General features: G+C 41.2%; 1 protein-coding gene across 1 annotated transcript in view; it reads left to right on the top strand.

Annotated features, from left to right (window-relative positions):
- The window catches only part of MACROD2 (mono-ADP ribosylhydrolase 2), a gene marked incomplete at its 3' end in the record, with an annotated part of 3,247,744 nt that overhangs the window by 2,321,915 nt on the left and 902,997 nt on the right, over positions 1–22,832 (top strand). Inside the window, 1 exon segment of the mRNA XM_082250969.1 lies at positions 14,399–14,429. Within this exon segment, the coding sequence (XP_082107095.1) occupies positions 14,399–14,429 (31 nt within the window).

Below are 22,832 nucleotides of genomic sequence, written 5' to 3'. Positions count from 1 at the left end.
GTATGCAAAAATGCCGTTTTTGGCGTTTTGCATACAGGGAAGTGTAGTGGAGGGGTCTAGGGTCTTTTAGACCCTCGATCCCTCCATAAAGTGTACCTGTCACTACATATTGGTGTCACAAGGGATGTTTACATTGCTTGTGACAGCAATAAAAGTGATCAGATTTTTTATTTTTTTTTTTAAATTTGTAATAAAGTTAAAAAAAAAGGAAAAATAAATAGGAAAAAAAAAATAAAATAAATTTAGCCGCCCCCGTCACCGTTAGCTTGCGCACAAAAAAAAGCGCATACGCAAGTCGAGCCGCGAATGAAATCGCTGTTCAAACCACACATGTGAGGTATCGCCGCGATCGCCAGAGCATGGGCAATAATTTAAAAAAAAGAGCTACACTCTAACTCTAAACTGGTAACCGTTAAATAAATTTAAAGCGTCGCAGATTGAGATCTCTATTGACCGTAGTTTGTCACCATCCCACGGAGGGGCGCAATTTTAAACCGTAACATGTTGGGTATCTATTTACTCGGCGTGACATCACAATATACAAAAAAAATGGGCTAACTTTACTGTTTAGTATTTTTTAAATGCAGTGAAATGAGATTTTTCAATTTTTTTCCAAAAAAATGGCGTTTTAAAGACCGCTGCGCAAATACCGCGTGACAAAAAATTTTGCAATGACCGACATTTTATTCTCCAGAGTCTTTGCTAAAAAAAATATATATATAATGTTTGGGGGTTCTAAGTAGTTTTCTAGGAAAAAATACTGGTTTTAACTTGTAAACAAAAAGTGTCCGAAATAGGGCTGGGGGTAAAGTGGTTAATAGATGGAGGAGTAAGTGTAGCCACCCAGGGGCAGGAAGTGTGTTACTCATGGGATTACCAGTTTGAAATAAATTAAAAAAAGCCTCAAAGTAATGCAGCCACATCCTCTAAGAACTGGTAATCTGTAGTATAGAGTATACAGTGCCATCTTAAGAGCATTGAAGGCCCCCAGGCAATGCAGTGCACTGGGGCCCTGCCTACACAATTACCCACGAGAATAAAAATGCAAATTATCGATTAGGCAATATTTATTGGTACAGCAGTGCCAGGATAATGACAGCTTCCAAGTTCGGCGGCTGGGTCCGGTGAACACAAAAAGGACTCGACTGTCCTGTGCGTACCTGTTCCGTGGAGGCGACAGGCATTCCTGCAGTTGTGGGCTCCCCCTCCACGGCCTAAGTGGCCTGACAGCAGCGCAGGGCCGACAGGCGCTTGCCACCTGCTAAGTTTGGCCGCAGGATGCACACGAGAGTTGGGACTAATGCTTGGCTGGGGTTGGGTCGCTGGGCAGGTGGGGCCCCCCGGGCAACTGCCCAGCGTGCCCATTTTGTAAGATGGCCCTGAGAGTATACAATGTTTATTTTGGGGCTAGGAACACTTAAATGATTTTTCAGTTACTTTAATCAAATTCTATGGGTATTCAAAACACTTTTTCCTCTTCCTCCAAACCCCAAAATGATCCAATAGCAAGTATCAAACATGTTTCAGACTATAAAAAGCAGAAATCTTACTGGTGATTGGAAGGGGGGGGGGTGGTAATTACCCATACCTAATATCCAATATCAACCCTTATGTTTTTTTTCAATTGAAACATTTTTTTCATGAAAATGGTTGCTATCCAAGGACGTGTGCATCACAACCCGCTATTTAGGGTGTCTGGAAGGCTCAGGTGCATCAAAAATATGACAGCCTAAGATATGCTGAAGCTTGACACAGCTGCATGCTTTACCAAATAGCACACACATTTATTTTCGTATGCCTTTAGGTAAACATACCTAGAATGTATGAATTCTGCATTCCATACAGGACTTGAGTGCATATGGCATATGACCAAGTGCCACTTGGTACAGAGTCTAGCTGCTGCATATTTCAGTCTGTCATACATTTTAGCATTAGGTCTGGATGCTTGCACCTTTGCCTCCCAGGTGCCCAAAAACGCTGGCATGTGACGACATGGACCTAAGAACCAATTGGCATGCAGTTATGAAGTCCCTCATACCATGGTCAGCTTGGGGCAATTATCAAACGCATGCTTTTACTAAGTCCCTGCCTCTTTCTGCCAAAAAAACTTGGGACAGTCATGGCAAATATATGTTTTGGAGCCACCCAATTATACGAAGTACACTGTATTAAATATTATACTAAATCTAATGGTACATTTTAACTAGGCAGTGACAGTATCAAAAAGACGAAAAGACATATGCTTCAAATTATTCAGTGGCTTTGGTAACACCTTTTAATACCCAATTATTTAATTTTATAACACCTCATCTTACTTGCAAAAATAATCTTTAACTTTCTTGACTGCAGAGATTTTACATTACATTCTCCCGACTCTTACGTTATTTTATCCATCAAGCAATGGTCTGTGACAGAACATGTTTCAAACATTAGCCAGACAACATAACACTTTTGCTTGTTAAGTTTCACAGTGGTGCATAAAGGTGTTATACTTTCCAAATCCAGGAACTCATCATGAGAACATTTGGGTAAAATATCAAGACTTTTAATGATGCTATAACCTCATCATTAAACAGCACTAATCTCAGGCTTCCTGGAAGCCATAAGACATTTCTTCTGCAGATGTTTTGTATAACCTGAATGCCTGACCCTTTCTTCTAGATCTTGTTGCTCTGGGTATTGTTTAAGAAATGCCATCTCTTAAGGGAACTATATACTTACTTACGAGTGCCATTTGTGTTCTCTTTTGAGACCTGTATACTAAAGGATATGCGTGGTTTATTGCGTGCATTCTCATTGTCTTATGGGAAATATTACAATATTCAAAGCTAAAAGGCGATTATGAGTAATTAAGAAGGCGTATAGACATTAGATCACCAGGATTTCAAGCTATTGTCTATGGCTTTAAAGCTTTTTCTCCCTGATTTTATAAGCACCGAAGAGGACATCTGCATTGAATTAGCATGATTTTATTGCAGTTTTTTGCCTTAGTCCTAAAATTTTCCTTTTCAGTTAAAGTTTTAAAAAATGAAAGCACCATAGAATATAGTAACCAAGGAAAGAGCGGTTGAATTCATACCATATTTTTACCATATTTTTATTTGTTATAATAAAAATAGAAAACCCCTTCCCCTTTATTAATAATAACTAGTTAATTTACTAAACAAGTAGAGCATTATCGCAAAATACATTTTAATCTGGTGAATGAGCTAACGCTGATTGATTTTCAGTTTGCAAAAAAAATAAAAAACAAACAATAGTATATTTAGTCTGTATGATTGGATAATTGGATAAGTAAAGTTAGCATAGCTTCACCTCATTCACGGAGTTAAGTGAAAATTAGATTTGCAAAGGGAGACTACTCCATGCCCTTAATAAATTTATCCCAATGCCTTATTTACTACTTTTTAAAGAGGTAGTAAACAGCCATCATGAATGGAAAGGAAGAGATTAAGTGATAGGTGAAGTGATTACAATGCACATTGCTATATTATTTGCCGAAAAATCCTGTATTTTTAGTTTTTTGGGGTTATTTTGTGTTCTTTCACTTCTCATTTCTCAGCCGAAACCTGCGCCATATTGGGACTCTTCTTCCTAATCCAGCCTACACTCTCTCTCTCTATGACGATGGCTGTAATCTCATGCATGCGCAATTTGAACTAGCCAAGCCTGGCTTTCATTTTTAGTTACTATGAGAACATAGCCCATAGCACCCATGATCGGCACCGATGTTTATACCCCCTTGTGACATAGAAAGTTATGAATGGGGATGTACTCTCTCGGGATTGTAATGCAATGCAGCTGCGAGTGGATGAAGTTGGCGTGGCATTCTGCAGAAAGGATGCACAGCACGCAAAGCATGCCGTAAATTGCAGCTAAAATGTGCATGCACTGGTGACATCATTGGTTTGAAGAATATCACAGGTTAGACAGATTGTAAAAACTACACCATGTACGTTGTTTATTAATGATTTAAATGGAGTAAAGTAGGAATGTTGAGTTTTACTACCACTTTACTGGCATCCTGTATTATTTGGTATTGTAATGCATTAAAACCTCTATATGGTATTCAACATGAATATTACATCACAGTATGCAATAAATATAGTTTTGCAGCCTCTCGGCGGCCAGGCCTTGGTGCAGAGGGGCCACATATTTGCGTGCATTAGCACTGATAGGGCTGTGCCGAGAGCATGTGGCCTGCGCTCCCCCGTCACAGTGACCGGCGGCTCAGGAAAAGCTCCCGATTGCTTCTTATGATCGAGAGTTTTCCGATCATGTGACCTGCCGTGACAACCAATCATGGTGGTCACATGGTCACAAGCCCCACCTTCTGGAATGCCAAACCCCTTAAAGGGCCAGCGGGAGCTGGCACAAAGGGGTTAGGGAGGTGCTGAACCCTGAAAGCTGTGTCTAAAAACAGGCAGGCAGAGGGCAAAGGCTGGTAACTATTATTGCCTGTAAACTCCCTGCAGCTAATCTTTTCCCTATTAATGACTCTCTGCGGTTTCTTCTGTACCGTGTCTCTCTATAGAGGTGGCCTTCTTTTTAAATGTCAGGGCCTTTGCTTCCTCATGTCACAGTCCATAGCACCATAGTGGCATCACCAAACCTCATGCCAAATCTCCTGAGACTAGCAGTCCGAGGCAGCAGTGCTTGAGATCTCCACACTGAAAATCTACAACTATGCAACTGTAGGTACATAGTAGGCAACTTCACATACATCAGGAAGTGCACTGCTATCTCTGGATGAATTTCAGACACTAGAACATTGCAAATCTCTACTTTTGAGTTCCGTTCCAATGTATTTTAATTTAAAGTGAATCTAAACCCCATTCATAAAATTTGACCTGGGCACATATCTGTAGTGTTTGCTTACCTCTCTAAAGCCCTAAGTCCCGTGTCTTTCTGCTGCTCCGTTCCTCTGTTATCAGCATGATAACTTTTGGCAAGTTCTCAGACACATGGGATGAAACTAGAAGGGGAAATACTGAAAGATCTGATTCTGCAGTGCAGTGAGTACAGATCTGTGTCAAGAGGCCTGACCTGAGGGGGGGGCACCCCTGCAGCTAGAAGAGTTAGTGGATGGGAGTCAGTAAAGGGGATGCTAGTGAGTATCCTGAAGATAATTTAGATCACCAAGTATATTGCTGGGGAGAGAGAGAGAGAGAGAGAGAGCAAGAAGACCTAACCCTTTCCATACATGTGGCAGAATGGTTTAAGCAGTGTGACTGCTTCCACAAGCAACCTGGTGAGGACAAATGAGAGTTGTCCTTTACCAATGTACATAGTTCCAATTGGAGTATCCCACTTTTCCCTTCTCCCATCCAAGTTCCACAATAAATACTAAAAACCCACAACCCTGGACTGTTTATTGAGCAACCAGCCATTGGGAGTAAGGTTGAATGTGTCAACTGTACCCTAAGTGACTGTGTGCTGGTAATCAGAGGAGGCCCAACAAGTCATCATACAGCAAGCCCAATGGGGACAGTGCTACATACATATGACATGGAAACATATTGCAATAAGTATAATAAGGTATAAAGTGAAATAAGTTGATGATTCCTACTTATTGTGCTTATTGTGGACTAGATGGAGGTGGATTCATTAGAATCTCAGAATCATAACATAACAAATTAATCCAAAATGAATTCTGTTTCATTGATTATGTTATGATTAAGAGTTTCTGATGGATCCACCTGCATCCAACCCAAACAGAGTGCATAATTAATCTCCCAAATTAACTAATTGACACGTTAAAATGAATATAGACAATCTTCAGTAATAACTTCCAAAATAAGAATTTATTTGGAACAACAAATATGCGAAACAAATTCGAATATGCGCAGAAAATCCGAATGTACTCTACAAATCCGAATATACAAAACTCATTATGAAAATGAATCATTCTAACATATTGAATATAAAAAAATGAAATAATTAACTTAAAGGAGTTGTAAAGTCAGAAGGTTTGTTTATCTTAATGCATTCTATGCATTAGGATAAAAAACCTTCAGTGTGCAGCAGGCTCCCTCAGCCCCCTGAATGCTTCCCTGATCCCCATCTCTATCCAGCGATGTCCACGAGTGTCTGGTCATCCGAGACTCTCCCTCCTGATTGGCTGAGACACAGCAACAGCACCATTGGCTCCTGCTGCTGTCAATAAAAGTCAGTCAGCCAATCAGGAGAGAGAGGGGGCAGGGCCAGGCCGCAGCTCCATGTCTGAATGGACACACGGAGCTGTGACTCGGCTCGGGTGCCCTCATAGCAACCTGCTTGCTGCGGGGGGCACTCGAAAGGAGGGAGGGGCCAGCAGCACAGAAGAGGAACCCGAGATGAGCAGGATCTGGGCTGCAATGTGCAAAACCAACTGCACAGAGCCAAGTAAGTATAACATGTTTTTTATTTTTATTAAAAAAAAAAAAAACTTTACGGTCACTTTAACAAATTAATCCAAAATGAAACAAATTTTTTCGGCATGCACATCTCCACTTGTTACTATGAGTTAATAAAGTCCCATTCTGCAGAAAATACTGAGACTGTTTGGGTGCATTAGATGCCGCTGCAATGCTGGGAGGGCAACAGAGGCTTTTTTACATTGCCATGGCTGTCAGTCTAACATTAGAAGCTTGTAACAGCAATAGGGACCAAAGTAATGACTTTACCAGTGAACTTTTTCTCCATTATCCAATCAGAGGCCGTGGTGGTCCTTGACCAAACTGTATTGCTATCACTGCAGTGAAGAAATGTGAGATTGGGGACCTAGCTATGCTTTCTGCCTTGCGTGTTTAGATCTCAAGCTTGGATGAACAGAATTATATATTTTTTTTGGTAGGAAAAGAGTGCAGACATATACTGTATATTTCAACCTTGAATTTAGCTTTTTTGCCTGCAGTTCTGCTTTAATAAGCACCCTTTTTATTCTTTTTAAGAAAGAACACTTTACTAAATTATAATAAATTGCTGCTGAAAAAAAGATAGATAACTCTGCACAGAGTGTTAGTTTTTATTATAAATATACTTTGTAAAAACCCCATGTAAACACTTTCTTTGTATTTTAGATTCTAGCTATCGGATGTAGTAACTGCGGATGACTCCGGCGTGCTGGAATTGTGTTTGACAACTTGTAAAACATTTTTTAATGAAATACACTTAGCAATTTGTCCACACTTTTATGATCTGTTTAGTATTCTTGAATGCATGCGTGAGTGTCTCATATATTATTAATAGTGCCCACTTTCCAGTGTAACATAACTTAAATCTTCCTGCAAATATAAAATCATGTTCACTAATGGTAATTACTCAAAAGGCAGAACTCCGAGTCAAGACAGTAATTATGTTTGAGACCATGTAGGGTCATATACATATAAGAAATAATATTGCATTATACAAATTACAAGGCAAAGGACAGTTGGCACACTGTTCATGTTGAAGGCTCTGTTTGCTAGCAAAGACTTGCTGAAAGGTGTGCTTAATGATATTCCAAATGTGTTTGCATATTTGAAAGTAGATATTGTTCTGGAATTCCGAAGTACAGAAAATAAAGTATCACTAACAGCAAAACTTTTTCTTTTTAGGCTCCATTCACACTTGTGCAACTTGTCATGGACATCAAAGTCACATGACAAGTCATTCCCAATGTTTTCCAATGATAACTATTCATATACTGTATTTGCCATCTAAATTTGCAATGACTTCAAAGTAGTTCATGCACTACTTTGGTCCAACTTTCATGCAACTTGGGGGTCATAGACTTAAATGTTAACCCTCATAGGCTGCAGGAAATTTGTACCTGCATGTTATACAATGCAATAGTTGTGCAACAGTTGTCCTTTAACCACTAGCCGACCACCCGCTGTAGATATATTGCTGCAGGCTGGCTCCACTGCGTTGACCGACGTACCCCCCTCTAGGCAGCAGGGAAGCCGAACCAAGGGGCCGGCAGCTGCGGTTGCCGCCAGGCACCCACGATCACTTCCCATGGAGAGAGAACAACTGTAAACACAGCAGACCGTTGTTCTCTATGGAATTAACACAGAGCGCATGTGATCCCCTTCTTTAGGATCACATGTCTCTGTGTTGATTCAACAAGCCCATCCCCCTCACAGTTAGAAAACACCCCCTAGGCTCACACTTAACCCTTTGATCGCCCCTGGGTTAACCCCTTCCCTGTCAGTGTCATTATTACAGTAACAGTGCATATTTTTAGCACTGAATACTGTAGTATTGTCACTGGTCTCCTCAAAAGTGTAAAAAATGTCAGTTAGGGGTCCGATATGTCCGCCACAATGTCATAGTCCCGCTAAAAATCGCAGATCGCCGCCATTACTAGTAAAAAAATAAAAATGACATAAATATTTCCCCTAGCTTGCGCAAACCAATCAAAATACGCTTATTGGGATTTTTATTTATTTTTTTTTACCAAAAAATATGTAGCAGAATACAAATTGGCATAAAATTATGAAAAAAAAATATTTTTACATTTTTTTATTGGGAATGTTATATAGCAGAATGTGAAAAATATGACTTTTTTTTCTGAATTTTTGCTCTTTTTTGTTTAAAGCGCACAAAATAGAAATCACACAGGTGATCAAATACCACCTAAAAAAAAGCTCTATTTGTGGTAAAAAAAGGACATCCAATTTTTTTTGGGTACAGCGTCGCACGACTGCGCAAATTGTCCATTAAAGTAACGCAGTGCCGAATCGCAAAAAATAGTCTCGTCATTAAGGGGGTAAAACCTTCCGGTCCAGAAAGGGTTAATACTGTTTAAAGCCAAAGTTGTATCCAAGTTGCACCTATTCAAAGTTGCATCAAAGTTGAACTCCAAAGTCAGTGCAACTTTACTTGAAGTGTGAATGGAGCCTTAAGCTGGATACACACTATCCAACATTTGTGGTTAGATTTCCTTCAGATTTACCTTTTCTATGTAGTACAAGGGCCTGCCAGATTGCATACAAATTGAAAGTGTTTAGGTTTGACCTCATATTATATGGTTTTGGTAAGTCTAAAGGAAAAAGTCTTCAGAAAATCTTATAGTGTGTATGGCCCATTAGATTTGGATAGAGTGATAAAAAGTTAGAATCACTGTAAATATTTTATTGCTGCCTGGGTCCCTGTTATGGAAATGTATCCTCTTTAAATGTCTTAATTACCATTGACGATGGGAATAAATCCAACATATTGAGTTATTATCAGGACAGTGATAGAGGGGAAATCCTCCAATGGTCCCATGCTAATTGTCTAACAGGGAATTTGACTATTGTTGGAAATGCATCCTCTTGCTTCCAGCTTAGTCTACAGGACAGGAAGTGAAAGGAAATCTCTCCAAAGAGACACAGATTGTGAACAAATCCTGACATAGGTTTTAGACTTTCCCTACCCTAAATAAAGAAAATGGCTGTGGCTTTATATGTACTTATTGTCACATATATTTTCACAGGCTGCAGGGTGATCTGATTAGTCATCAATCTTGCCTAGAGTGTAGACCAATGGTTTTCAGAATGTGAGGTGTGCAGACTGCAGCAGATACACTATATTACCAAAAGTATTGGGGTTCCTGCCTTTACATGAACTTTAATGGCACTCCAGTCTTAGTCCGTAGGGTTTAATATGGAGTTGGCTCATCCTTTGCAGCTATAACAGCTTCAACTCTTCTGGGAAGGCTGTCCACAAGATTTAAGAGTGTGTCTATGGGAATGTTTCACCATTTTTCCAGAAGCTCATTTGTGAGGTCAGGCACTGATGTGGACGAGAAGGCCGGGCTCGCAGCCTCCGCTCTAATACCAAAGGTGTTCTATCAGGTTGAGGTCAGGACCCTTTGCAGGCCAGTCAAGTTCCTCCACCCCAAACTCACTTATCCATGTCTTTATGGACCTTGCTATATTTGCCCACATATTTTAGTATGTGTAAGGTATAATAAAATAATTGATATGGGTACACTGAAATGATTGTCCCAGGTTGGGAGTTTGTGCTGGTTAATATGTGTGCTAAGCCAATGTTTGCCCATACAGGAGGAGGAGAAGATTTAAACCCATGTTTGTTCTTTGAGCGTAAGGACATCTTCCTCCAATCCAGCGATGTTCTTGATAGCCTCGGCTGTCCCAATACTCTCCCTCCTCATTGGCTGAGACAGCAGTGGGAGCCAATTGGCTCTAACTGCTGTCAATCACAGCAAGTAAGTCAATGAGGAGAACAGGAGGAAGTGGCTGAGCCTTGGCTCTAAGTGTGTTATGGACGCATAGAGCAGCAGCTTGGGAGCGAGCACCCAGAGGTGCCCCCAGGGAAAGCGGCTTTCTCTGGGGGCACTGCTTGAGGGGGGGGGGACAAAAGGTGCCGGCGGGGGACCAAAAAAGAGGAGGCTCTGAGCTGCTCTTTGCAAAATCACTGCACAGAGCAGGTAAGTATAATCTGTTTGCAATAAAAAAAATAAAAATAAAATAAATAATATTACCACTTTGGGCAGCTTTGAATTCCTATATATGTTTACCTTTCCTGTTTATATGTCGAAAACTGTTTGATCACCTTTTCTTCCCTATTGCTATATGAAGATATATTTTTCTATGTTCATATTATATATGGTATAGCAGTGTCCCTCTCATGGCATGGTGGGTTAGGTTTTAGAGTGGTTGACTAGCACCATGCAATGTTTTTATCTTCATTTGTGTATGTAATAAAGATCAGTTTTTAGCTTTTTTTTTTTTTTACTTTTTTTTTTTTTTTTTTTTTTTACTTTTTGGCTGTGAGATAACTGTATTTTGATTAAAAAAAAAAATACAAAAGTGTTTATATCAGATTCTCTGTAGTAATTCATTTGGCGCTAATTTTACATTTTTTATTTTTGGTTCATAAAGTTTTGAGTCATCAGGGGCTCTGGAGTATTTAAATTTTAATAAATAAAAGGGGGGGGTTGTAGGCCATTTTAGGTATTCTTAAATGTGATATAATTTATATTGGGGTCAGAATCCCATACACTAACCAGCAAATTTCAAACTTGCGGACAATGGCCACAGATGCAATGTTTTTTTTACATTTCACAGATGTACATTTTGACTTGTAGTTTATTTCCTCCTGGAAAACCCTTTTTACATCATGTGGCCATTGGGGAACCATTATTTTAATACATTGCAAAATAATATGCTTTTGCAGTTAAAGTGTGTGTCTGATCACAATAAAACAAAACACATTCTGTCGCACATCTTCCATGTTCCCTTTAACAATGCTCTTGGAATAGAAGAATATCTATTGATCTTGCTATAGATTATGTGACTATCTATCTTTCTGTAGTAAACTGACAAATTTGCCTTTGCTGCACTGAAATCCTAATTTTTGTACTCCTGGTTCACATGTATGCAGGTTTTCATATTCCAGGTGCATTTTGCGTTTTTCGTTACACGTTTCTGATCCATTGAAGTCTATGGCAGCCTTTTTCAACCAGTGTGTCCAGGCACCCTGAGGTGCCTTGAGGTTTCTTATGGGGTGCCTTTTCAAAATGCCTAAATATTGCTCAAAAAATGTATACAAGCCAGTGTGTGGATGAAGCTTGCCTTTTAGTACACAAAGCCACAGTTTTTCATTGTGCACCATTACAACCTTCTAGCTGCCGGTGTCCTAACGACCAATGACTAGAGATGGCCTTGCGGTTCGCCCGGCGGTCGGTTCGCGGCGAATTTTGCTTGTTCTCTACCCGCCAAATTTGCGGACACATGGCGTTGTTCGCGGGGGCCATATTCGTTTACATTGGGGAGAACTTTGACCCGTGACACAGCCGTCAGGTGGAATGGGACAGCCAATTGAAACATTCCAGCACATGGACAGTCCCCCTACCCTATAAATAGACCCGATCTGGCGGCCATTTCACATTCCGTTTTTTGCCAGTGTAGGGAGAGGTCTGCTGTGCTCATCAGGGAGAGTTTGCTAGACACATATAGCGCTGTGAAGATCCACAAAAGTCCTTTTCAGGGCTGGTATTTTGGTATAGGTCTAGTATCTTTTGAGCTTAGGGAGAGGTATCCAGTGGTTGCTTTAGGGGCAGTTAGAGATTGGCTGCAGTCACACACAAATCACTCTGTCAATGTCCACAAAAGTCATTTAAAGGGCTGCAAATTTTTTGGTATTGCTGTGCAGTGCACTAAAAAGGGGTGGGGGGTGGGGGAGGGGGTTAATCCACAGTATAATATACTTTGTAGAAAGCATATTATAGTGGATTAGTAGTATTATTGTGCACTGTGCAGCATTGTGACAGGTGTGGTGGTGAGACTGAGCATTTCTGCAGCAACACTACATGCCTAATTTTTCAGACTGGAAATGAAAAACAATGGGTCTGTAAAGGTTCCGCCAAATTGTGTAAAGGATGCGGACCCATTTTACAGATGTGTGAACGGACCCTATATGTATTAGACAATGTATTTACCGGCTGCTGTCAGTTCTGGCTGATTTATGAAAAATATATAAATATTTTTTGCTGTAAAAAAAAAAGAAAATGAGGGCAACTTTTTCAAGTGCAATACTTCTGTTATGACATTGTCCATGTGCTGGGACTATTTATGCACAGCTAGTACGTATTTTGTGGCTGCAAATATGACCTAAAGGTTTTTAAAGTTCGCCTCCCATTAAAGTCAATGGGGCCCACCGCGAACTCGCGGTTCGCGGACTTTTGAGAACATTTTCGGCTGGCGTTCACGAACTGCCCCAGCCGATGTTCGTCCATCACTAACAATGACATCATCAGCTAATAAGGAGGGTGTCGGTCGCCTGCATAGCATCCTTGATTGACCCTCCCCTGCCCCTCTCCATCAGCTTTGGGGGTTACATGTGAACGTGACCTATAGGAAACCATGTTAAATGGACTGTAGTGTGTTTCTGCAAAACTGAAAATGCATAAAAAAATGCATAAGTGTGAACCAGACCTCAGCCCCGCCCATGTCTCTGTTGCTGGACTAAAGAACACCTTCCCTCTCCACAACCTTATAACATACATGGGAAGTGTTCTGTAGTCCCACCTCCCCTAGACTTGGACAGAGACACAACACTGTTTAGAAGTTCAGTACAACAGAGGCAGTGTTGTCAGCCAACAGCTTAAAGGTTTGCTTGAATTCTATGGGGGGGAGGCTAAATTTTCCGGTATTCACAGCATTTTTCAAAAAACATAGCATGGGGAAATGTAAATAGATTTGTAATATTATTATTATTCTACAGGATTTATATAGCGTCAACAGTTTGCGCCAGGGCTGGCCCTACCATGGGTCCCGCTGGGTCCATTGGACCCAGGCAGCACTTTGAGAGGGGCAGCAAATTGACTCCCAAGATTTTTTTTTCCAGGAGGTTTGTGTGTCATCAGTTTGCAGTGCTTTGTGGGCGGCATTTACCCGTCTCATACTGCCACCCGTAGTACAAACCGATGAGTATGAGGAGGCGGAGTGTCTCCTCAGGGGAACGTCCCTCAAATGATTGCATTGTGCACAATGATGTCAGACATCAGCGCACTCCATCTCACGCAGGGCAGGCTGGATCTTCTAGGGCGGTGGGTGCGGCAGACACAGGAGTGACAGGGGGACTGAGCACAGACAGTGGGTGTTTGGTGGACCGGTCCTGTGGTGAGTTGTGGAAGAGGATAGCAGCATATATAATATTTTCAAGATTTTATATATAATGGATGTGGGGGCCTTTTGGTTGGCCTGATTTTTTTGATTTTTTTTTTTGGGGGGGGGGGCAGCATTTCATTCTTGGACCCAGGCAGCACAGTGTCTTGGGCCAGCCCTGGTTCGCGCGGTGCTTTACAACATGAGGGCAGACTGTACAGTTACAATACAATTCAATACAGGAGCAGAGGGCACTGCTCATTAGAGCTTTTAATCTAGAAGGGAGGGTCAAGTAAAACAGAAGGCAATACCTGGGGGATGAGCTGATGGAGAAAATGGAAGTACGGTTGTTAGGTGAGGGTAGGATAGGCTTCTCTGAAGAGGGGGGTTTTAAGGGAACGTCTAAAAGCTAATCAAGTAGGAGATAGTTGGACAGATTGGGGTAAGGAGTTCCATAGGATTGGAGAGGCTCTGGAAAAGTCCTGGAGGCGAGCATGGGAGGAGGTAACGAGGGAGCTATAGAGAAGGAGGTATTGGGATGAACAAGGAGAACAATTAGGTTGGTATTTTGAGACTAGGCTAGTGATGTAGCTGGGGGCAAAGTTGTGGATGGCTTTGTAAGTTGTTGGTATTTTGAATTGTATTTGTTGGGTGAGTGGAAGCCAGTGGAGGGAATTACATAGCGGAGTAACATGTACTCTATATCTTTGCTATAACCTATTAAAAATGACTGCTGTTTCTAGTTGTTCACAGTTGTGCTGTCAAGATTGTAGCTATCATTAATAGAGGTAACACATGTCTTTCTGTTTACATTTCAGGCTTTTCCCTGCATTTCTACAGGAATTTATGGTAAGAAATATGTTTCCTCTGAGTATTGTAGAATAGCTGAATAATTGCTTTAGTCTGTGCATTTTAAATCTGTTCCAAATATTTTCACTGCTGTTTATTAGATGACACTTGGGCCGGTGTACGTTCCATAGTATACCAATGCTATTAGACTATTCTCCATGAATATTAAGAACCACCAAGGTCTTATTTAGATTTTTGACATGTATGGAAATGCAGATTCTAAGATTCTTCATTTTGTGAGGTTAAATATAGGGCTCATTTCTTGAGATATATACTGTATATAAGGATTTTTTTTATGGTGTTACATGTTAAAGAAATGACCCTGTATCAATCCATGTTAATGTTATAAAAAATGTATGTTTGTTTATTACATACTCAGACTTATACAGTATATTATCCGATTTTAATGAGGAAGGTTGAGCAATAACAGGGGAATACAGAGCTGCCTCTACTATTTATTATCTCATAATGTATTATAATAATTTAAAAATAATGGAAAAGCAGGCATGTAAACTATGAAGGTTATATAAAAAAATTACATTACAGTAAGCCTTGCAATAGTGTCTTGAAATAGGTGCTATCAGAAAATATTCTAAATGTTGTCTTTTGATCTGTCTGTTAGTGTTGATGTAAAAAGACAATTTATTTTTCATGTATAGTTTTCAAGGATACATGTACATTGGGGCATCTTTATCTGCATTATAAAAGTCACGGGTTCTCATTAGCTGTTCCGGCAGCTCTAGAACATCTGATTGGCAGGAGTTCTGGGGCCGTGGCCTCTGCCATTTCCCATAAATCTTGATGAAGGGGTTTTTGACTTTTTAGATGAAATTGAAAAATTCATTTAGGAAGGACAGCAACATAATAATTGCTTTTTATTACAATCTGATATATGTTTCCAAGATGTAAATATATTCAATTTACCTCATCTGAATAGTTTCATGCTATCGCTGCCTGGAAAAATTCTTATGCAGTCAGACTGTGCTGGTTTCCTAAAACGTGTGCTATAGTTACTAATTGGATAGTTGACATGTTTAGCACTCCTTGTCACCTATAAAAGCAATATTGAACCCAAAAACAAAAGTGTAAGATATTTCAGCTTACTAATCATTAACCACTTCAGCCCCGGAAGGTTTTACCTCCTTAATGACCAGGCCATTTTTTGCGATTCGGCACTGCGTTACTTTAACGGAAAATTACGCGGTCGTGCGATGCTGTACCCAAATACAATTGATGTCTTTTTTCCCCCACAAATAGCGCTTTCTTTTTGAGGTATTTGATCACCTCCTCTCCTCCCCTGGCCCGACTCCCGCTGCGTCTGAATACAGCGGGAGCGAGCCTCCGACGGCGCGCGCGCGCCGCCCACAAGGTCTACGCCGCTGGACGGAATCGAGCCACTTTGCCGGGGGTACGCTCAATGTGAGCGGTCGGCAAGTGGTTAAAGTCAAACTCCAGCTAATACTTTTTCAGCAGCTACAACAATTTTTCTTTCCTTTTTGGTATAAAGATATAAAAGTGTTCAAGTGTTACTAAACCCAAGACTCTGCATTCACTATATCTGGTCTCCCATAGTACATAAAAACATGGAAATGCAATCATTTTAGTAAGTATAAATTGCTAAATACCTTTTCTCGTCAGCAGTATATAGCAGTCTTGTGACTTCTATCAGTGCCTGGTTAAAGCTTGTAGGAGGAGTTTTCATACTGCACTGGCTGTCCTATCAGGACACAGGTCCCCTGACCCTCTGTCTGAACAGTGCTGATTGGCCCTGTGCTGATCACATGCACTCCCAAAAAAAAAAACTCTAGCAATAAGCACCAAACTGAGCATGTGCAGCCTGACTCCATAGACTCTGTCTTATCCAAACATGTTTTGGAGACAATGCAAGAAGAGGAGGATCTGTGCATACAGGATCAAACAGGCTTTTTACACAGATGATTAACCTTTTGGGTTCCACAGTGAGTATACAAGAATGCTTTACTGCATATACAGACTTTACCATTGTGGGTTTAGTAACACTTTAAAATGTTAGTCTAAACTCTCTAACTGCCACTTTAACTGGACAGCTTGGTCTGCTTAAAAAAATAAAATAAAAAAAAAGCAGATAATCAAAAAGTGAAGGTAAAGGAAAAAAAGGGCCTAAAAAAACAAATGCAGCCTTCACATCTAAGAATGGATACGCTGTAATGTAATACATTCTTGTTTTTAGGTTTAATATTGCTTCTGGCAAGAAGTATTGTTTTTTTATATCTTTAAAACATCTCTTGTTATTCTGTACTCCATATGTTGTGCTCAGTGTTTGCCAATTCTTGATGTTTAAGCTAAAACTAGTGTGCTAACTAATTTATCATTGAGCAGGGCTGACTAAACTTTGAAGCAGCCTTATTGAAATTCACACCTAATTAAAACAAACATCATGGTCCTTTTAATCACAACACTCTTAAATAGACTTAGTAATAGGGAAAATAAGAAAACTGTTGTAGGCTTAGAATGCAGGCCTCTAGTGCCAGTCTTTGGCATTTCCTAAAAGTGCCAGATTGCCTGCCCCTCTTTGCTTTCTGTGCTTTTCTGTTAGCCAGTGAGGTAGTCTGTCATAGTCATTGACCAATAGGGTGCTTTGCCATAGCTACAATCTCTAACACTTGAAAATGTCCATTTGTAAAACAGAAAAGTAAAGGCAACCAATAATGATAAAATATGTAGAATATCAAGTTCTTCTTTTGAATATGCTAATGGTTTGACTCATGTGTTGGAGTTACTGATCTGGAAGTACTAGTTGTACTGATCCAGAGGGTTGATTTTCTTCTCACTTCACCAGCTGTGTGTTTATTCTGGGTCAGTGACTCATGGAGGCTAGAGACTACTATGCAGGAGCAGACTGGCAAATTTCAGCCCAGGGGGCAAGTACAAACCAGAGGCCCATGGTGCATGTGCATGGTCCCTCTTCCCGTCTTCCTCCTGACCTCCATTCCAAGCTGAAGCCCTGCTCCAAATACTCTCTACTTACCGGCTGTATCTGGGTTCCCGACCTGGCCAGCAGGGGGTGGTTGAAGGGAGCTGAGACAGCTCGGTCGGGACTGGCCAGGGGAGAAGAGTCTCCAGTGTGGCATGGAACCGGCCTCTGCTCAGACACAGTTTACACCATCCATGCTGGGGGGGGGGGGCTGCGCACTGTCCTTGTCTTCAACCCACACTCAGTAGGTCAGTGGCAGGGACTTTCTACTTCTCTTTACCATGAATCCTTTAGGCATGTCTGTGGCAGAAGCAGTGCAGCCTTTTTTATGGGGCATCAGAGCGACCCAGGGGGCAATTGCCTCCCTGCCTCCTGGCCCAGTCCTCCCCTACTAGAACTAGCATTGTTCGAAAAATGTGACCAATGGCAATTGCTGGTTACAGAATGCTTACAGAGAGTGTAAGTTACCCAATCAGGTCTTCAGTTTTTCATCAATGGCTGTAGGGTCTCTGTGTGACGTCATCACGTGCCCGTTTGTTTTTACCATTCCTGCCGTTTCTAAACTGCCTAAATGTAAATGCAATTCTTGGATTAATAAAAAAAAAAAAATCTGATTATATTGCACTATAAGGCTTCTCCCTATTTGTACTTTATACATGCCTTTGCGGAGAATGGCTTTCTGACTCCAAAGGGCAGGTTCATGTAATTCATTGATGAGAGTGCACCATCGGAAGTTGGTTGCCAGTTGGAGTACTTATCTTGGAGGTGGTGTTTGTGTGCTTTTGATCTCTATTCGAGATCATTTCCATTTCGTAAGTGGCCCCTCTTTTTCTCTAAGGAACACCTTTGAGCACCGGAGCCCTGAAAAGTGAAATGTTTAAGCACTGAGCACTTTAGTCACCATCAACTGCTTATGGGCTTTTTTTTTTTTTTTTACTGCATTAGATATTGTCTGATGGATTTTATTTCACTAAGAATTATTGCAAATTTTTTTTGGACTTTTTTTTAATCACTTTTGCACAACTGTATATATGTTTTTTTTCTGTGATTAAGAGCGCCAGTATACATTCATTGTTGTTCATATTTGCTTATCTGCACTGATTTGTGATTGTATGTGTTAGCCTTTATATATTGATTTTTCAATTAGCTTTTTTTGAACTCATTCATGATTTTATTCACTTAAAGAGACAGCACACCATTTTTTAGTTTAGTACAATAGCTGTAGAGTACCTGACCAGCTTCTAGTGATTTGGAAACCGCTAAAAACAAACAGGTTTTTTTTTTTTTTTGCTTTTTCTCACATACAGTAAGTCTTACTTGCCTTTGTGCTAACAGGAGGAAACAGAACGTAAGCTGACACATGTTTGAATGCGAACAGCTAATTTAGTTGATGTGACCACAATAATTTAAGTAAATCTCATTTTAGATTATGGGGGGCTTAAAGAGACATCGCCATCATCCCCAAGCAAGAAAAAGGGACAGTGTTTCTATTAAAGGACCGCCCACTTCTCTATGCTCACCAGAACTCCCTTGCCACTCCTGCCTGCTCTACCACCCACACTGAAATGACTGGTGTTGGAAACAAGGAAGTGCAATGATGTCACTCCTCTGGTCAGATGACAATGCTTAAAGTGGAGTTCCACCCAAAAGTGGAACTTCCACTTATTTGCTTCTTACCCCCATCCGGTGCCACATTTGGCACCTTTCAAGGGGGGAGGGGGGGGAACGGGTACCTGTTTTTGACAGATACCCTTCCCCTCTTCCAGGGGATGGCGCCGTGGTGCTGTCCCTCTGAGGTTTGGCCCCTCCTCCTTCCCACACCGCCGAGCCAATCCACAGTAGGGACCTGCCCGTGAAGCCACAAGGCTTCAGTGCCGGGTTCCCTTACCAGCAATGGCGACGGCAGCACCTGACAGCCGATGGAAATATTGGCTGCGATGCTGACATCACTGGACTCCAGGATAGGTAAGTGTCCTACTATTAAAAGATTAAAAGTCAGCAGCAACCGTATATGTAGCTACTGACTTTTAATTTTTGGAGGGGGAGGCTGGAACTCCGCTTTAAGCCTAGAAGCTGGGCAATAGACACAAACGCTGTCACAGGAAGGAGGTCACATTCTTCTCTATACTTAAAAATGTCAGAGGTGGAAGAAAAACGAGGGTCGAGGGAGCACTGGTAAGATGTTCATCAATGGGGTGTGTACAAGATGGCTGACTTAGTAGAGGTGTTTCCAAGAGCTCCGCTGGAGATTACTTGAATCCTTCATTTATTTGGGCCCCCTTTCGTCCTGCTACAGCACTACCCTAGCTCTGTATGCCTTCAAAGAGATCCGGCAAGCAGAGGAGGGGAAAGAAGCTTCATTTTCCACCGGGGGCTGACACAGCGGTGAGTCTCCTGTGCGCCATTCCAATATGTCATCACAAACGGACCCTGTAGAGTTACCTGACTCCTCGCGGCCAGACATACGGGAGGTCATGGCAGCTATTATGGCTTGTCAAGCGGTGCTGACTTATAAGATTAAGGCTGTCCAGTTAGATTTCAGGCTGATTCACCAAGACCTGGACAAGATGCCCTGCAGCTTTCATCTGAGGAGCAGCGGGTGGGCCACGTGCAAAATACTGTGGTAGAGCATACCTCCTCAATCCGCTCCCTGCAGACCAAGATGAGAATATAGGGCAGAGGATGCGGAGAATAGGAACCCCAGAAACAATCTCTGGATTGTGGGGCTACCGGAGGGCACTGAAGGCCAGAACCCTACTGTGTTTGTGGAGGAACTGCTGCATTCTTTGCTACCTATGGCCCAGTTCTCCCCTCACTACATGGTGGAGCGGGCCCACCGGATCCCCCCGAAGCTTGGCTCAGAAGTTTCCCCATCTTGTACCCTGATACTATGGCTACTAGATTTTGGAGACCGTGATGAAGCATTTTGCAGGCAGCCAGAGCCACCAGGGACCTGCATCATCTGAAAGGCCAAGCTGCTACTGTTCCCTGATTACACCCTAGAGACATAGAAGATGCATCATTCCTTTGACGCCGTGAAAGTGACCATGAGGGCCAAGGACATAAAGTATAGTATCCTCTTCCCTGCCAAGATTCAAGTTGTGGACAGAGAAACCGTTCGCTTTTTCGCCTCTCCTAAAGATTCAGCTAGTTGGCTGGAAACTCTGCCTCCACATCGTTGATGTTGGCTATGTGGTGAAGTTTCTTTTGGTTTTATAAGATATACTAATTCTTATTGGGATCTAGAGGGTCTACCTGAATTCTCTGTTTTGTTACGGACTCCTGTTACTATTCTTCTTAGTACCTGTTTTATTTTTGCTTGAGGCCTATGCATTATCTGGATGCCAACGCATACCTCAGCGATGTGGCCCATACATGCCACTTGACTATTTAATAATGTGGCCCTGACTTTCTCAGGTTGATTCAACAAATTCTTAGTGTGTGTATTGCTCCAGAATCTCTTTTTTTGGGATGACAGACTATAAAAAATATTTTTCTTTCCCTATTTTTCTTCTCCATATGTTTGTAACTGTTGCTAGATACACATGAAGCCTTCATCGTTTTGAACGTTTTATTTTTTTGGCTTCACACTACCATGTAGTGTTGTGGCTCCTATGGGGCCTAGTAATGGGACTAAGAGATGCCTTGGGGTCTGGGCACTGCGGGGTGGGGGGATGTTGAGGTTGACCATTGTGGACTGTTATGTTTTTTTCTATAGTTTTTCGTATTTTTAGTTTTTGTTTTATATGGATTGCTTCACTTTTTGTAACATTTGCTGCTCATATAGTGTGTGGTATTTTATCAGTTTGCTGTGGAGATCTGTGCGGGGATGCACTACACCCTCCACTAGGCATCTTACTGGTTGGTTGTCTGCCCCTATATATAATCCTTCCTTCGCATGTTTCCCCCCTATCTCATGGCTAACATATCCCTTATATCATGGCATGTCCGTGGTCTTAATTCGGCTGTAAAGAGGTCTCTGGTATTCAATTACCTCTATAAATTTAAGCCCTACCTCTGCATTCTTCAGGAAACACATTTACTAGGCTCTCGTATACTGAGTCTCAAGAAGGCTTGGGTGGGTGAGCATTACTATGGCACCTATTCCACCTATGCTAAGGGGGTGAGTGTTCTCATCCACAGATCTCTGCAGTTTTGCATTATGGGAGTTCAAACTGACCCAGGGGGGAGATTTGTAATACTCCATACCTCAATATCCGATGTTGAATTTGTCATTGTGGGTCTTCACCCCCCCCCCCCCATTCTTGAGAATGGAACTATTTTCAACTTTATTTTTCTTTGTCTAGTGATGTAACTGTTAATGCACTGTTTTGTACCTTGTCTTTGGTTGTTTTATTACTATACCGCATATTATTTTTACAATAAAAGCAATCCTGGTTTCAAGATGCTCATCAATATGAGGGTTGCAGAGCACCCTTTTCAGAAATGCTGTTACTTTGTTCTGCATATGTAAAGTGATGGCTTCTCTTTAAGTGTGCTAACAAGAAATGGTATTGTTACCCACAATAAACCCGTCAGGTTTCTGTAGTGCTGAGCTTAAAATAAAAGAAACATTTGTTGCTATAGACAACCAGAAACTGCAAAAGGCTTGGACGCTTTTCAGACAAACTCTGTGACCTTCGTCTCATAAACTTATAACTGAAAAAAGTGGAAATATGTGATGGTATAGCAGTCTTTTCACCAAAACGCTACAAGGTTGACAGTTGACCTGCTTGCTTTGTTGGAGAGGTGCTATGTCTGAGTTAATTGCAATTGTACTCATAGCAGTTTTCAGATAGAAAGAAATCAAAAAGACAACCTTGTATCAAGGTTGGGAAGGTGGGAGAGGTTTAAACTAGCAAAGAAAAGTCAAGCTATCACAATAATTATATTTACAGGCTTCTTATCATTACCTTGAAAATGATAAAAATATATATATGTATACATACTTTAGAGATGATCTCCAAGTATTCCACCCCTCCCCCCACACACACACTCTTTGCTTTGAACTAATTGTTAGCTATAAAAAAAAATAAACTTTTACTTTGTCTGTAGATGGGCTTTAACAAGTCTTCCTTTTTATCCAATATATGTTTGATTATAATAGGTCTTGAGTATAATACTTCTCAATTTACTACTGCTTTTATTTGATATTTACGTCTCTATTATGTACCTCCAAAATGGCAATAAATTTGTGGTATATTTAGCAAATATGCATTTTAACCACTTCATACCTGAACCCCCCCCCCCTCCCCTCGCCCTTTAAGTGGGCTTCAATGTTAGGAGGCAGTGTGTCCTCTCTATCATGTGACCACTGTGTTAGGCTCTTGTCTTGCTGACTCCTGATCAGAAGCCATGACGGAGAACTGTCAGGGACAGCTTGGTTAGCAGCAGCTTGGCATTAAAGATCATTTTTCCTGCTGCTGCAGTCAGCAAGAGATTGACTTAAG

Source organism: Pelophylax lessonae (genome assembly GCF_965119305.1).
Source record: "Pelophylax lessonae genome assembly, chromosome: 3".
NCBI classification, from domain to species: domain Eukaryota; kingdom Metazoa; phylum Chordata; class Amphibia; order Anura; family Ranidae; genus Pelophylax; species Pelophylax lessonae.
Note: the sequence above shows the minus strand (reverse complement) of the source record. Positions and strands in the feature narration are given on the sequence as shown.